Source organism: Schistocerca cancellata, chromosome 5 (assembly GCF_023864275.1).
Source record: "Schistocerca cancellata isolate TAMUIC-IGC-003103 chromosome 5, iqSchCanc2.1, whole genome shotgun sequence".
Lineage (NCBI taxonomy): Eukaryota > Metazoa > Arthropoda > Insecta > Orthoptera > Acrididae > Schistocerca > Schistocerca cancellata.
In genome coordinates this window covers 732,316,093-732,332,082 of record NC_064630.1, presented here as the reverse complement: position 1 = coordinate 732,332,082, position 15,990 = coordinate 732,316,093, and the positions used below count along the sequence as shown (strand labels likewise).

The following is a 15,990-nucleotide window of genomic DNA, read 5'->3' as shown; positions in this document are numbered from 1 at the left end:
AGAAAGCTTATCATTGCCATTCCTCTGTTCTTTCTTGGCTGGAGATTCAGACTATAATACCAGTGAGTGCTTGGAGGCGGACAGTGGCTTTACATTAGAAATAATGTCCAAGATCTGTCTGGGTAGGCTGTTAAAAGCTGGTTATTTTTCTTATAATTTTGTTCAAGAATCTGAATTGTTTGAAAATTACTTGTTGCTTGCTAATTTTCTGTTATACAATTACTGAATTCCACGAATGAGAAATTGACACCCTTTGCAGGCCAGTTCGATAGTATGGGTGTGGCGGAGGGTGCTGTCAACACGCAGCTGGGTCCAATCCGCACCCTGCGCCTCAGCGTACACAGTGACAGTGAGAACTGGGCCATCCTCAGTGAGGTAAGTTCAAAGTAGTAGAGCGTCTCCAACCATGGAGGAAAATGAAGGGCAAAGGATACGATTTCTAGATGGCTTTAGAAGTGGTAGCTCCTTTTTAAAGAATGATTTCTCAGTACTGATTCCACTCTCTGGTTGAACTATTGTGGATCACAAATTGCTAATCTACTTCTAAGAAAAATAAAGCTTTTCTATCTCTGTATGCAGCTTTGTGACAAATTAATACTAAACTGGTCAGAATGTCTAATGGGTCCTATGTTGAATTAAATTTGACATTACATTTTCATGTATAACCACCCAAAGCTGCTAAAAACTACATTGTTCTGCTGCTTTGTGGTGATTATGCATAGTCATTCATAAAAGCTATGGAACAAAACTTAAAGAAAATTCTATAAATGTGGTATCTACCTGCCCACTTACTGTGCAACTGGAATGTTGTGATCTATCTTGTTGAACTTGTATTTCAAAGCAGGGCAAGATGAAGTGTTGTGGGGAAACTGTCAAATGGGATGTTTTTCCTCCATGACCATCCCCTAGTTCATCCTATACAGAACACAGTAATCTGCACAGAACAGTCATAAATGCTGGTGCTTTGAGTTACCAAATTTTGTCCTCCACCCCCTCCTGTATTCCTGTGACTTTTCACCCAGTGACTACTTCCTCTTTCCCCAGATAAAGAAAGAGACATTTCCAGAATGACTTCGTGATTTTTGATGCAGAACATTTGCCTCAACAGATAAAATACAAACTTCTGCAATAAGGGTCCCTGCCAAATCATCCATCATTGGGAAAAAATATGTTGCATTGAAGGGTGAGCAGAAGAGGACTAATGTTATCACCAAGATTCATGGTCACCACTTGATACTTTAGGTACAATTAAAGCTTTTTGACTACCTCTTGTGTGCCTGCCACTTTCCACCACACTGTGGTTTATGGAGTACAAATGTAAAAGTTACAGCCAACTGCTAGTCAGAAAAAAAAAACCCTCACTACGCATAAAGTACACAATTAAGAAAAAGAGAGAATAAAAAGAAATAGACTTCCACAATACTATACTATTTCCTCCATCCAGTGTTCCAAAACTGAACAAGTGTGATAAATTTTTGAATACATTGTGACAAATGACAATACATTCCACAGTGGGACTCAAACCTGGATCTGACAGTTATCACTTCATTTCCCTGTATTTTATTTGATTTCATCCTCACTGATACCATTAATTTCATTTAAGCGAATTTAAATGTGTAAGGGGGTAGATCCACTTAAAAATGGAAACAAGTCAGCTTTTAATGTATGTCCTCTGGTCACTTCCACTTGACAGTTTGTGGAGAGATATTGGGATGTTCTGATGCTAAGTCTTATGAGCATACCCATTTCTTTGAAAGGTCTGCCCAGACGATTAAATGTCAATATTTAATCTGCTCATACCATTGTCACAGAGGTATGTTGGAAGCTGTGTGCATTGTGGGGGTCTACAATGCTGTTGTCAGTGATAAACAGATGATGTGTGTTTTGACATTACATCTCTTTTGGCACAGTATAATGCAAAAAGTGTGTTTCTCAGCACATACTTCCACGGGTTGTAAAAAAAATGGGTGAATGATTTAGAGTCAAAGAGAATTCCCAATCTTCAGAATGCTGACACACGTCAAAATACTAGTGTCTCTCCAGTTTGCAACTTCCTTTTCAGAGGTTTTTCAGAAAGAACTGGGATGATTTTGGAGTACTGTTAATGTGGTGGTGCCACTAAGTAGGTCACTCTGTACAGTTTCACTTTGCAGGAATAGCTGTAGATAGCAATATGAAGTGTTTGTAGATGCAACCTTTGTTCTGATTGGTGCTGGGTCTGTGACAATACTGAATTCATATAGTTAAAGGACGTTAATCTATATGCAATGAAAGAAAGTTCTGTAAACAACTTTTTTTATAAAATATAACAGAAAGCTGATTAACCTTTATATAACAACTAAGAATCTCTGTTAAATATTTCTCTGTTTCAGGAATAATCACTGAAATGCTTTGTTTTGAATGCAAAATAGATATTTTAAAGTGGTATATATGTTGCTGGTTACTTGATAATGAAATGTTATTGCCAGCCTTATTGCTGCAGATTCCCAAACAGAAAATCTAAAATCTCCCTGTGAACTTCTGAAATTTGCAAACAAAACGTCAGTCATTTTGTATTTCTCGTACATCTGTTAGTTAGATACTTTACCCACTGTCACTTTTGTTTTTAATTTTTCCGTTGCCTTTTCACCACAATAAGCACAGTACAAACTCTCGAGCAAGGAAGGGGATACATAGCTGGCTGCTTGCGTAATAAGGCAACATGTGGACATGAATGCGCATGCATTCTTTCTACTAATTTTTGTGCATGCGCTTTTATTCCCTTGTATCTGCAATAGTGTGTGAAGGCAATATGTGGACATGTCAGAATACAAGTGTCATTTATGAGTGTTTTCTTAGTGTGTCTGGTAGTGAATTGTTGGGTGTACAGCCAAGTTATACACTATCCATTCACATTGTAACCACCTGTCAAAAGCCTGAATAACCACCTTAGGCAAAACAGACCAGTGCAAGACATGCAGTAGGAGAATCAATGATGTTCTGGAAGATATCGGCACGCATGTGGAACCATGCTGACTGAAGTGCCATGATTAGCTGCACTAGGTTTCTTGTTTGAGGACCCATGGTACAAACAGCATGATTGAGGTGGTTTCATAGATAAATTGCAAGTAGAGTTGTACATGGTCCCCCAAGAATAGATGCTTGCTTCTGTTAATTCAATTTTCCTTCCAGAATGATGAGGCCACCCAGGGAATTCCACAAAAACACTGCCAAGACCATAACGCTACCTCCTAGTTTAATTTCCGACAGTTCATGCCACACACGCCAACAACAATCTGTTCGATGGAGCATAAAACATAATTCATCTGAAAAGGCCATGTATCATCACTCAATTGATGCCCAACCGGTACTGACATGTAGATTCCAGCTTTTGCTGTCAATGAACAGCAGTCACCATAGACGGAGGGGTGCATGAACCAAGCTCCTGCTGTGGAGGTTCATACATAGCAACATTTGCTGAACGATCATTGACGACACATTGTTAGTAGAACCTTGGGTCATCTGGGTGGTCAGTTGCTCAACAGTTGCACACCTACTTGCCTCCACACATCTGCACAGCTGTTGTTCACCCCTGTCATATACGGCACATGGTGCAACAATGCTACCTTGGTGCCATTTTTGGATAGTCCAATTTGCCATGGACCCTATACTTTAACCTCAGTGGCATGCAAGATGATTACAAAATGCAAGACTTTACAAACTTAGCTGTTTTGGAAATGCTTGCAACTGTGGCCCAGAAACCAATACCATGCCCTTTCGGACATCAAATAAATTGATCCATTTCCGCATTATGACGACGGCACTGTTTTCCGCGTCCCTTGTCATGCCTTGTGCATCCTCCACTGCTTGCCACCTGAGAGTGGTTATCGCACATTGCCATCGAACATAGGCAGTGGTCACAAAGTGACTGGACGAAGTATGATTTTGACAAACTTGGGTATTGCAAGCACAGGTCTTACGTGTGTGTTCATGTACAGAGTATTAGGATGACTAAAATTTAAAATCTGTGAAGTTCAGTCAAAAAATTTTATTGATTTTTGAAGAATAGTACATGTGCAATTGCAGTATAAATCAACAATGCCTGTAGAAAAAGTTACATGGAGAAGCTAAGAGGAAAATTTAGATTTTTCTTAAGAAAAATGGCACAGAATATATTCTACTCATTACAACAGAGGTGAAAGATCTATTTCATAATGCTAATGATGCAGGATTTTGAAAACAGTGTGTGCACCTCATTCTTTATCAATGTGTTTTACCTGAGCCATATTCTCAGAGTAATGGGAAAGAAGTGCAAAGAACATTGGTTGCAGCAGTGTGTTGTCTGTTTTCAAGGTAAAATCAATAAATTGGATGGAAAAAGATCAGTACTGTAGTTCAAGCTGTAACTTTTATATTAGATAAATAGAGCACATTTAAGATCGTTGCCTACGTCATCCTCTGAAGGCTACTAAGTCAGTAAAATATTGTCACTGGAATTTTCAACTCTTCCTGCACACATGAAAACAAACCACCTAACAAGAAGATAATTTACTGTTTCAAATTAGTTCCAGATAAGAGCATAATGAACATTAAACAGTTTGCTTAATGATACACTCCATTTGCTTTTATTTTAATTACTGATGTCATTCGTTGCAGATCCACGTGGTGGCAGGCAGCTGACACAAGCGTCAGAAGGACCGCAGCTTCTGTTGGTCATCTCAGGGTCTGGAGAAGCCCGGCACCAGCAGCACAACAGCTCTGTAGCCGGCCCTTGCTCAGCTAGTGATCTTCATGACTTTCTTCTCCTGAGACAGTCTGTCTTTGACAGATACAGCACACGCAGACATGTTAACTCATTTTTGTATTTGTTGTGTGGCTGTGAGCAGTTCAACCTTCTCTGTATTGAGATGAGCTAGTGAGTGGTGGGACTCTAAATGGCTTCACTGGTTCTGACAATAGAATTCATCTAAGTGAACAATGTGACTGGCTTTTTATACCTTTTTGTATTTTCTCCTGCTGGATGTTACACCCTTAGGAAAAATAATTACAGTGGCCTATTATGTTTTAAAAAGTTTGTGGAACACTTCACGTTTTGTCATTCTTTTCAATGTCTTAATGGTTTGTATATTACTGACTTCTGACCAGTTATGTACACACTGCAAAATTTTGTTGCAATACTTGAGTCCATAAATAAGAACGGCATGTGTTTAGTCCTCATGGATAAATGGAAAATGAGTAAGAAAAACCGTTGCTCAATTAAAGCTTCTGTCATTTCAGCTATGCTGAGAGTATAAGTAAATTTGTCTGCTTTCTTACTTGTATATCTTTCACTGGCTTGGTGTAATAAAAGTGGTTAATATACAATTCAGCAACTCACTGACTTAATCTAAGGCATGTTGCATATTAAAAAAAATTATTGATATTGAAATGGTATGTTTAAATCATTTCACACACACACACACACACACACACACACACACACACACACACACACACACACACACACCAAAGGAAAGCAGGTTATGCAATCTGTTGTTAACACATTTTAGCTTCCTAATATGTACACCATGACTGGCTCATTTTACTCTAACACACATTATAAACCTCAGATCAGTCAGGTTTTATCTCATACATGGTGATTCTGTTTCCAATACATTTACTCCTTAGATAAGCCATGCTGGATCTTGTTGAACATTGTGGCTGTCATTGAATTAAAGATTGTTGAGGGAGACTGAAACCAGCCACATATACTTAAAACAAAAAGTCATTGCTCTCCCTGGTTTTGGGTCATTATAGTCCTCTTCAAATGGCTACATTTATTTTATTACTGTAAGTACTATCAGCAGCATGTCATGTGCACACATACTACATGAGAATATTTGACATTAGTAGCACTTAGTGCTACATGAATAGCTTGCATATGTAAAAATAACATGCACTTAAAACCACAAATAGGGGATGAGAGCTGCACTGAGTGGCCATGCAGTCTGAGGTGCCATGTCACAGACTGCACGGTTCCTCACACTGGAGGTTCGAGTCCTCCCTCGGCATGGGTGTGCGTGTGTTGTTCTTAGCATAGTGAACGATGTTTCATTGTTATTTTGTAACCATGAATTTTGGGGAAAAAGCGTAAAACTTTTAAATGTGCACACAGTAAAATTGCATGTGCATAACTGACCAACTTAAATTTTGTTATCAAGTTAAAAATCCACCTCCAGTAAAAGGGCGCGCGCACACACACTTATGTAAAATATTTATATGCATTTTTTTCCTCGGCACAATTTTAAATCAGGTTACAGATCCTCTGAGAGATAGGCATTCAAATAAATTTGTGCTCTAGTAAATCTGTGCAAGATAACAGTAAAACAACCAGCCAAGCTCACAAAAATCTGAAGTTCATAACACTGATTATGGCAAATATCCTAGTTTTTATCCTGCCCGTACTGACAAAAATTTTAACACAAGATATCTAGACCAAAGGGTACTTTGATTTAAAACCTTCAGTGCTTTTGCACTTCTATGGATCAACATGGCCACAGCACTTCATACTTTCAGGATTGTTATAGATATTGCACACCCCTAGCAAAGGCAAAAAAAAAAAAAAAAACCTGAAGAATTGGAAATGTACTTCACCTCAACACATTCTAAATGAGCACAAATTTAGTATGCCAATTAAAAATTTCAACAGATTTTTCTTCTGTTATTCAAGAAAGTCAAACATAAGACCCCTCAACAGTAACTGCTTACTTTATCTGAAAAAAAAAAAAAAATGAACGCAGATTCAAATGAAATTAACATACTGGCCATGGATATTTTTATACTTCTTATGAGCTGCTGTAGCTATACTTCAGTTTATTTATATTGGAAGTGAATAATGAAAGGGGTAAAGGTAAGAATTCATAGTTTAGGCATTGATAGAATAAATTTTCAGTCTTTCTTATGTATCTATCTTTCTTTCAGGCGTGCATCCAGCAGTGTTATTTTGTTCTTCAGATATTTCAGTTGATACACCTATCTTCAATGTGAGTTGCTGGCAGAATTTAAACGATTTAACACGATACTGTGGAGTGAACATCTGTGTCGGAGATAACACTGTCTGCAACAAGAATGCCCGTCAGATATAATTTTCAGCACCTAAGGTGAAAACAAGATACATTCAGCAAATCCACAGTGCTGAGTAATTACACGGTTGATTACTAAAATGGATGAAATGTGCTGGAATGGCAGACAGTGATGATTCAGAACAATAATTCCTCTGAGGGTGTTGAAAGATTCCAGTTCTGCCAACAACTCATCTTTCAAGAAGTCCATAAAGTTGATAGCTGGAGTGCTACCTACCCCCCCCCCCCCCCCCCCACACACACACACACACAAAACTCTCTCTCTCTCTCTCTCTCTCTCTCTCTACGTAGTCCAAGGTGGTCACATTGTGTTGGCACTGCATCTCAGCCCAGTAATAAGAGACATTGCTATGGATGAAACATCCATTGTATTAGTGTTGTACGGCAATATTTATCACCAACAAATGCTTTACACACACATTGTTGTTATAACGTGAAGGATATCTGTCATTAATACGTTGACAGCTTGGAGGCCAGCGGCAGCCACAGCTGTGCACGACACTGTGGCCTGGCGGTGAAACATCCATCACTACGCCATGCAGCAGTAAACACGTTGCAAAAAATTATGATCTGTCCATAGAAAAAGAAAAAGCTCCCTCACAACCAATCTACGTATTCGTGTAGTAGCATTTCAATATACGTGATTTGACAGCATTGGCCTATAGCAGAATTTCAGGTGCTGCTGCTGATTTATTTATGCCTTGCAACAACCATGCAAGATTATAAGTAAGCGTAGCCCAGATCTTACAAATTTTCATCAAGCACAGAGAAAATATTATGCAAATGTCTTAAAGATTGTTCAGAATACCTATTACTATTTAACTCTGAAGTGTCACCATTCCATTCTCATTATTTCATCTAGAACTCTGTAGCTTAAATAATACAGTTTAGCTTTGCTTCTGGATTTTACAGTTTCCTATGATTATGGAAAGGCATGAAGGAAATGGGTTATTCTCGTGGTGTGGTCCAAAATTAAAGCTCTAGTTTGTAAAACATAAGTTGTTGTATTCAGTGCAATCATATTTGAACAGATATCTCATTATATTTTCACATTAAATATTTTTGTTGTAAATAGTTCTTGGAGTCCCTGAATTTTTCAGCATTAACTACTGTATTATGTCTGTAGAAAAAGGAAAAGTACCATCATGTGATCTAATTTGTACATGTGGACTACACTAGTTACTGCAGTTGTGTAGCCCAAGTCTGCAGCTGATCCAGAGTAACTCCAGTACCACCACATACAATGAGAACAGCAGGACCTGGTGGAAGGCGGTGCTCAGAGTCCAGCCTCGACAGAATACCGGAGTAGAGGGCTGCCAGTGTGGCTCCACATGCAGGTTCCACGACCACATTCTCCAGTTCTGGCACAAACAATAAATCCAATAATCAGCACTCAAGACTTCTCAGTAACTGGACACACTAATGTTGGAACCAGTCATATTTCTATTAACAAAAAAAAAATTATTATTCCATTAACTAACATGTGAACCACTGAAGGCTTATCTTCAGAGGGCTGGTATTTACAGGCACTTCACATTTTCAGCCAGCTGCTGCTAGTCATGTGATGAAGCAAGCTGGGATAATTTTAATTCCCCTTTTGTTTTGCCATCTGCCTACTTAAATTCGTTTTTGAACTAATTACCATTAACATACATAAATATAATCTAAATTTCTTAAGAGAAAGGTTGCCCTCAGTTTTAAAGAATATAACACCAGATCTAATTTTGTGCTTAGTTTTATGTATGTAATTGATTTTCTAATGTATTTCAACTATTCTTAGTTAGTATCTTTTATTATAGGGCGAAATCAATAATTGTTTCATAACTTAAATTCTACTGTCGACATATATACAAATAAAAATTCTGCACTATCTAGTATTGCCCCAGTTCGAAAATATCGTTGGTCCGGGTCTCGTGGTGCAAAGCAGTCAGAGTTGTAGTGGGGAGGTGGGTTGTCTCCACGTGCCCCATGTTTACGTTTACTGATTCTGCTGTCTATTCTTCATTTATTGCTCTCGCATCAAATGAAAACAAAACGGATTGCTGTGGCTGGGAGGTATAAAGTGAATTAAAATATTCACATAATTATGGAAGGCTGAAATATGTTATTAGTTTCAGATTTTACTTTATTTCCATCTCTCTGACACTCAAGCATTAATCTTCTTGCAGAACAATTAAGTTATTTTTGTCGGTTTGCTAAAGAAATTTGGCTTTTATTAATCTTTTCCCCTGAGGCACTCCGGAGAGTTTAATTCCCCACTATTTGCTAGTTTCAACTGTTCGCTGCATTTAAAGTGCACATTTTCATTTTCTAGTATGTATGGCATTATGACATGAGATAACACAGTACTGGTAGTCCAAGAAAATTTACATAAAAATCTGGACATACGAATGTGCGCTTGAAGCCGAATTATGCATGTAAGATATTTCACACGTACGAACATAAGCGCTTCCTGCATCATCGTAGTTGCACAAGTGCAGTGACTCCTGTTACCTGGTGCTCTCTGGCAACGGCTGAAACAAACCTATTTGTAACAGGTCACAGGAAAATATTGTAAATGGCTGTTTGAAGAGTATTACTTTCAAAGTAAATTTCCTTTTATGCAAGATGACCTAGGTGCGAGAATGTATGATGAATTTCTTAAATCACAGAGCATTTGACACTCATTTAAAAATCAACTCTTTGAGGACGACCATTTAGAAGAATTTTGAGCCCAGAAAATCAGACATTTATGTCATTATTAAAAATTTTACTGGCACATTTGTGTAATGTATCTTAAAATGTAACACAAGCAAAAAAGATCAACATTATATGTAAAAGCTTAGCTTCTCTTGCAGATTATTAATCTTAGAGGCCAATATTATATGGGAAAGTCTTGCTTTTTTTTTTGTAGCAACACTACGTAAATTAATTTAAACCATTAACTTTACCTATTTGTGTGTCCGCACTATTTAACAGTGATATTGCAATTGGCTGACTACATCACGTGTCCTATGCTCGGAATGTCCGCCATCATTGGCTGGTAAGATCACGTGACATGAGCTATATGACTGGCTTACAAAAGCACATCACAATCTAGATTTCAATGCTTCGAAAAGTAGCATATGGTGTTTGGTGGAATTCGAATTTATACTTTCATAATACAAAAATGTACAGCATATGTGTTGCTGCAAATCAAACATCTTTCCAAAAAGTGTTCCCCCTATCCGTCCTGAGTCGCCCCCCCCCCCCCCCCCCCCCCCCAGTTTTGTTTCATAAAGTGCCGGGAAATTCTATAAAACCGTAATTAATCAAAGGATTGATAAGTTTTACAATTCCTAGGAAAAGTATACCAGCACTTAACACGGAAAAGCGTATTTTCATCCAGGGGAAAGTGTATTTTTAACTGGGAAACCTGTTTTTTTTTTTTTTTTTTTTTTTTTTTTTTTCTCTCCCTTGTCCACGTATGCACCCTGTTAACACCTGTATAATTTCCTCAATAAGTTTTTAGCATCAGTTGTGGAAGGAACAGTGTTCTGCATAGTAGAGTGCATTTCGTCAGAGCTAAGTGAAATCAAATGTGGGCAAACTGTTGGTGCACATATGGTGGGTGCTTTCATGGCCAAAGGAGTCAAACGTGTTTGATGTTCCAAATGGTATTGAAGATTTATACTGCATACATTGAAAGTGGAAAAATATCTACTAAGTCACAACACAGACGAAGAAAGAGCATGCTGAGTGACCATGATGTATGTAACAGAAGAGGACTGTGGTGAAAAATCAGAGGAAAACAGCTGCAGAAATCCTTACAGAAATGAATGTAACTCTCATGAGCCCTATCCACACAAAAACAAGACAAAGGGAGCACCTTAAGCACATAACTGTAAAGCGAGCTGGAATTCAAAACCACTAATCAGTGATGCAAATGCCCATAACAGGAAAATGTGATGCAGAAGCCATTAAACATAGAGTACGGAGCAACGGGACCTCTGGATGAGTTTACATTCAAAGAGTGAAACTTGGCAGGGGTTGGTGTTGATTTGGACAGCCATATTGCGGTATTACGTGAGCCACAATGCTACTCTGCGAGGTCGCAGATTGCTAAGGATTATGTAACCATTTTGGCTGATCAGGTCCATCCCATGGTGCAATGTTTGTTTCCCAGTTGTTGTGCTGTGTTCCAAGATAAGTCCCCTGTTGACAGAGCTCATATCATTCAGCACTGGTTTTGCGAGTATAAGGGTGAACTGTTGCATCTCCCCAGGCCACCAATCATTTCTCAATAATACAGAGTCTTCGTGGCCTACTTTAGAGAGTAGGGTGCAGGATCCCTATCTTCCTCCGTCATTACCTGAACTTGCCACTAGTTATTCAGAAAGAATAGTGTGCGATTCCACTGAAACCCATGTTGGACCATTCCAAGGCAACTTGTTGTTCATAATGCTGACGGATTTCCTACACCATGTTAGGCAGAGTACTGTGTTGTCCTTTTAATATTTCTATATTTTTGTCCAACTCCCATAAATACCAGCATGGAAACCATAGTGCTTAGATGCATTTGCTCTAACTACTAATGTTAAAACACTAAACTTAACCACAAAGAGTTAAGTTATCAGGTGCAACATATTAAAGAACTTGATATGGCAGTCTGTTGTAAAAATACATACTGGATAATAATTCACACCATAAAACTTGCTTCCAGCATTCGAAATATGAAGTACTGCTGACACACATATAGAAGTAGAAGTGATATTTCCTAGCTTTTGGAACTGAAAATTCCTTCTTCTAGAACAAGGGAGGGGAAAGTTGTACAATGCTAAAAATGAAAGGTAGGTATTTGGGCCATAGGATAAGGAATAATGACTGGGTGCATTTGAAGTACTCTCAGGCTGTAGATATTGCTATATAGCTACACTCCTGGAAATTGAAATAAGAACACCGTGAATTCATTGTCCCAGGAAGGAGAAACTTTATTGACACATTCCTGGGGTCAGATACATCACATGATCACACTGACAGAACCACAGGCACATAGACACAGGCAACAGAGCATGCACAATGTCGGCACTAGTACAGTGTATATCCACCTTTCGCAGCAATGCAGGCTGCTATTCTCCCATGGAGACGATCGTACAGATGCTGGATGTAGTCCTGTGGAACGGCTTGCCATGCCATTTCCACCTGGCACCTCAGTTGGACCAGCGTTCGTGCTGGACGTGCAGACCGCGTGAGATGACGCTTCATCCAGTCCCAAACATGCTCAATGGGGGACAGATGCGGAGATCTTGCTGGCCAGGGTAGTTGACTTACACCTTCTAGAGCACGTTGGGTGGCACGGGATACATGCGGACGTGCATTGTCCTGTTGGAACAGCAAGTTCCCTTGCCGGTCTAGGAATGGTAGAACGATGGGTTCGATGACGGTTTGGATGTATCGTGCACTATTCAGTGTCCCCTCGACGATCACCAGTGGTGTACGGCCAGTGTAGGAGATCGCTCCCCACACCATGATGCCGGGTGTTGGCCCTGTGTGCCTCGGTCGTATGCAGTCCTGATTGTGGCGCTCACCTGCACGGCGCCAAACACGCATACGACCATCATTGGCACCAAGGCAGAAGCGACTCTCATCGCTGAAGACGACACGTCTCCATTCGTCCCTCCATTCACGCCTGTCGCGACACCACTGGAGGCGGGCTGCACGATGTTGGGGCGTGAGCGGAAGACGGCCTAACGGTGTGCGGGACCGTAGCCCAGCTTCATGGAGACGGTTGCGAATGGTCCTCGCCGATACCCCAGGAGCAACAGTGTCCCTAATTTGCTGGGAAGTGGCGGTGCGGTCCCCTACGGCACTGCGTAGGATCCTACGGTCTTGGCGTGCATCCGTGCGTCGCTGCGGTCCGGTCCCAGGTTGACAGGCACGTGCACCTTCCGCCGACCACTGGCGACAACATCGATGTACTGTGGAGACCTCACGCCCCACGTGTTGAGCAATTCGGCGGTACGTCCACCCGGCCTCTCGCATGCCCACTATACGCCCTTGCTCAAAGTCCGTCAACTGCACATACGGTTCACGTCCACGCTGTCGCGGCATGCTACCAGTGTTAAAGACTGCGATGGAGCTCTGTATGCCACGGCAAACTGGCTGACACTGATGGCGGCGGTGCTCAAATGCTGCGCAGCTAGCGCCATTCGACGGCCAACACCGCGGTTCCTGGTGTGTCCGCTGTGCCGTGCGTGTGATCATTGCTTGTACAGCCCTCTCGCAGTGTCCGGAGCAAGTATGGTGGGTCTGACACACCGGTGTCAATGTGTTCTTTTTTCCATTTCCAGGAGTGTAGTTAAGATGGAAAGGAATTGACATCCCTAAAAAGGGAATCACAGAAGTTGGACAGACAATCATAATTGCAAAGAAACTTTGGGGTAATAAGAGAAATACTTTAACTGGTACAAAAATGTCCAAGAATAGGAATATAGAAAATTTTTGAGAAATGACATAAATAGGAAGTGCAGGGAAGCTGAGGCGAAATGGCCACAGGACAAACATGAAGAAAGTAAAGAAGAAATAGTTGTCAAAAATATTGGTTTAGCATACAGAAAAGGCAAAACAACCTTTGGTGAAATTAAAAGTAAAGGTGGCAACATTCAGAGTGCAACAGAAATTCTACTGTTAAATGCGAGGGAGAGGGAGAGGGAGAGGGAGGGGGGAGAGGGAGGGAAGGGGGAGGGGGAGGGGGAATGTGAAAGAGTACATTAAGGCGGCCTCTGCAAGGTGGAGGACTTGGCTGATGATATGACAGAGGGAACTGGAGTCGATCTGGAAGGGATAGAGGATCCAGTATTAGTCAGAATTTAAAAGAGCTTTGGAAGACTTGGCATTAAATGAAGTAGAATGCACAGATAACGCTCTGTTGGAATTCCTAAAATCTTGTGGAAATTGCAACCAAATGACTAATAAAGTTTGTTTATAGAATCTGAGTCTACAGATGTATCATCAAACTTTCAGAAAAATATCATCCACACAATCCCAAACATAGAAAGGACAGATATGTGGGGGAACTATCACATTATTAGCTTAACAGCTCATGCGCGAAAGTTTCCGACAATAATAACATACAGAAGAACAGAAAATAAATGGTGCATCCTTAATATGATGCTGATGTTTGACACTGGTATGATGTTTGACACTGGTACGATGGAGGCGGTTATGAGGTTGCACTTGAAAAGTAAAATTGTGAAATGTTCAGAAGATAAGTCTACCAAGAAAAAGGATTCTACAATGTGAAATGGTGCAAGATGTTTGAAATTCTAAGGAAAACAGGTGTAAGCTATATGGACAGATGGGGAATAAGTATGGAAGACCAAGAATTAAGTGCTCAGATTACAAGCATGTAGGAGAGTGATGCAGTATGGGTGTATGTATGTTGATAACGTTGATGTAGAGATGGAGCACAGAGTGTACAGCTGAACCGAAGAATGCAGTTTTATGCTGGGTGTGGCAAAATAAGTTATTAATAGCAACATCAGTGGTGGTTGGCCTTCTGTTGAGGATGATCAAAACGTTTCGATTAGAAGGCTGCACAGTCCAGTCCAGAATAAGCATGCCAATGAGGCAAACTAGATATGATAATTGAAGCAATGCAGTATGTTGAAGATCCCATTTGATAAGACACCATGCCCTACTGTTCGAAGTTGTCCTTAACTGCCTGCTGCACATCCTTGTCTGACTGGAATTTTCAACCATTCGAGCGCTACAGTCTGGAACTGCGCGACCACCTCGGGCATGGATGTGTGTGATGTCCTTAGGTTTAAGTTCTAGGGGACTGATGATCTCAGAAGTTAAGTCCCATAGTGCTCAGAGCCATTTTTTTGCTAAAGAAGTGTGTCCCATTTTAGCTAGCATAACTTCTATCTTACAACAAATACAATATGTGGACACACATTATCATGAAGCAGCACAGAACTTGTTTCTGTAAAGCATGCTGCCACATACAAATTATTCGTTCTCCGATTGGTGTCCATCAGTGTTTGTCCTGTGACAGCCAAGGAAAGAATAACAGCATGTTGGTCCTGTCTGGATGCATTTGGTAATAATGTCACCATAGTTCATGCCCCCAAGGGGGCTTGCCGTTCATTGGCTGGTTCATGCTTGGCGGGTGCTGATAACTGCGGAGTTGAGTGCCCCACAAACCAATCTTCATCATCATCGTCATCATCATGCCTGGCTACCACAGGGCCACAGCCTTTGCAACATCTTTCCCCTTTCGTGCTGCATGTCTATCCTCTTGCTATTCTTTTTCCCCTACCTTGGAGAATATGTTTGGGATGTTGTTGAAAATGTATTCTGCATATTCACTTGTCAATATCAGACCAGTCTCTCCACTGTCTTTTGTTTGTTCTTTCCTTTTTACGTTCCCTTGTCCTATCCTTCAGCTTTTGAGGTTCTTCTCTTTCTTCTTCCTCTCTGTGCACTCCTGAAGGCTAGTGCACACGTAACAGCTGACTGTGTAATGCGTAATTCCCAGCCCTGGGTTACAGTACGGTTCAAATGTACACCCTGGTAAAGGCCACACCCAGGAAAGGGGTGATTGCCTAAGCTGCTACCTTCCTAAATTGAAACTTGGTCCCTCTGTCAGGTGTTCAGGAGGTGTGAAGAATCGCCTAAGGCAGGACAGCCCTCTTCTGAGGGGGCCCTCCAGTTGGAAGGAGCAGGCCATTGGAGACGCTGGCAATTGTGGAGGATTTTCTTGCAATATGCCAATCATCTTTTTCACTGTCAATGTCTACCAAACTTAAACAGAATGAGGCTAACGATTCAGAGACCCTCCAGCTGCATCATGGTTCCTCGAGGTTTCACATACTGAAGACGGTCAGTCTGCCATGGTAAATCCATTTATTATTCAGAAATCCTGTGA

The 15,990-nt window shown here is 40.6% G+C and overlaps 2 protein-coding genes across 4 annotated transcripts in view; one reads left to right on the top strand and one right to left on the bottom strand.

The window, feature by feature from the left end:
• LOC126187538 (alpha-1,3-mannosyl-glycoprotein 4-beta-N-acetylglucosaminyltransferase A) overlaps positions 1 to 5,361 on the top strand; it is an 875,060-nt gene extending 869,699 nt beyond the window's left edge. For both annotated transcript variants that reach the window (XM_049928685.1, XM_049928684.1), the window contains 2 exons: positions 260 to 375; positions 4,636 to 5,361. In XM_049928685.1, coding sequence (XP_049784642.1) covers positions 260 to 375; positions 4,636 to 4,659 — 140 coding nt within the window. In that variant the 3' untranslated portion in view covers positions 4,660 to 5,361. The remainder of the gene's footprint in view (positions 1 to 259; positions 376 to 4,635) is intronic.
• A 2,733-nt stretch (positions 5,362 to 8,094) lies between these two features.
• The window catches only part of LOC126187903 (L-serine dehydratase/L-threonine deaminase-like), a 96,641-nt gene continuing 88,745 nt past the window's right edge, over positions 8,095 to 15,990 (bottom strand). For both annotated transcript variants that reach the window (XM_049929257.1, XM_049929258.1), the window contains exon 8: positions 8,095 to 8,461. In XM_049929257.1, coding sequence (XP_049785214.1) covers positions 8,280 to 8,461 — 182 coding nt within the window. In that variant the 3' untranslated portion in view covers positions 8,095 to 8,279. The remainder of the gene's footprint in view (positions 8,462 to 15,990) is intronic.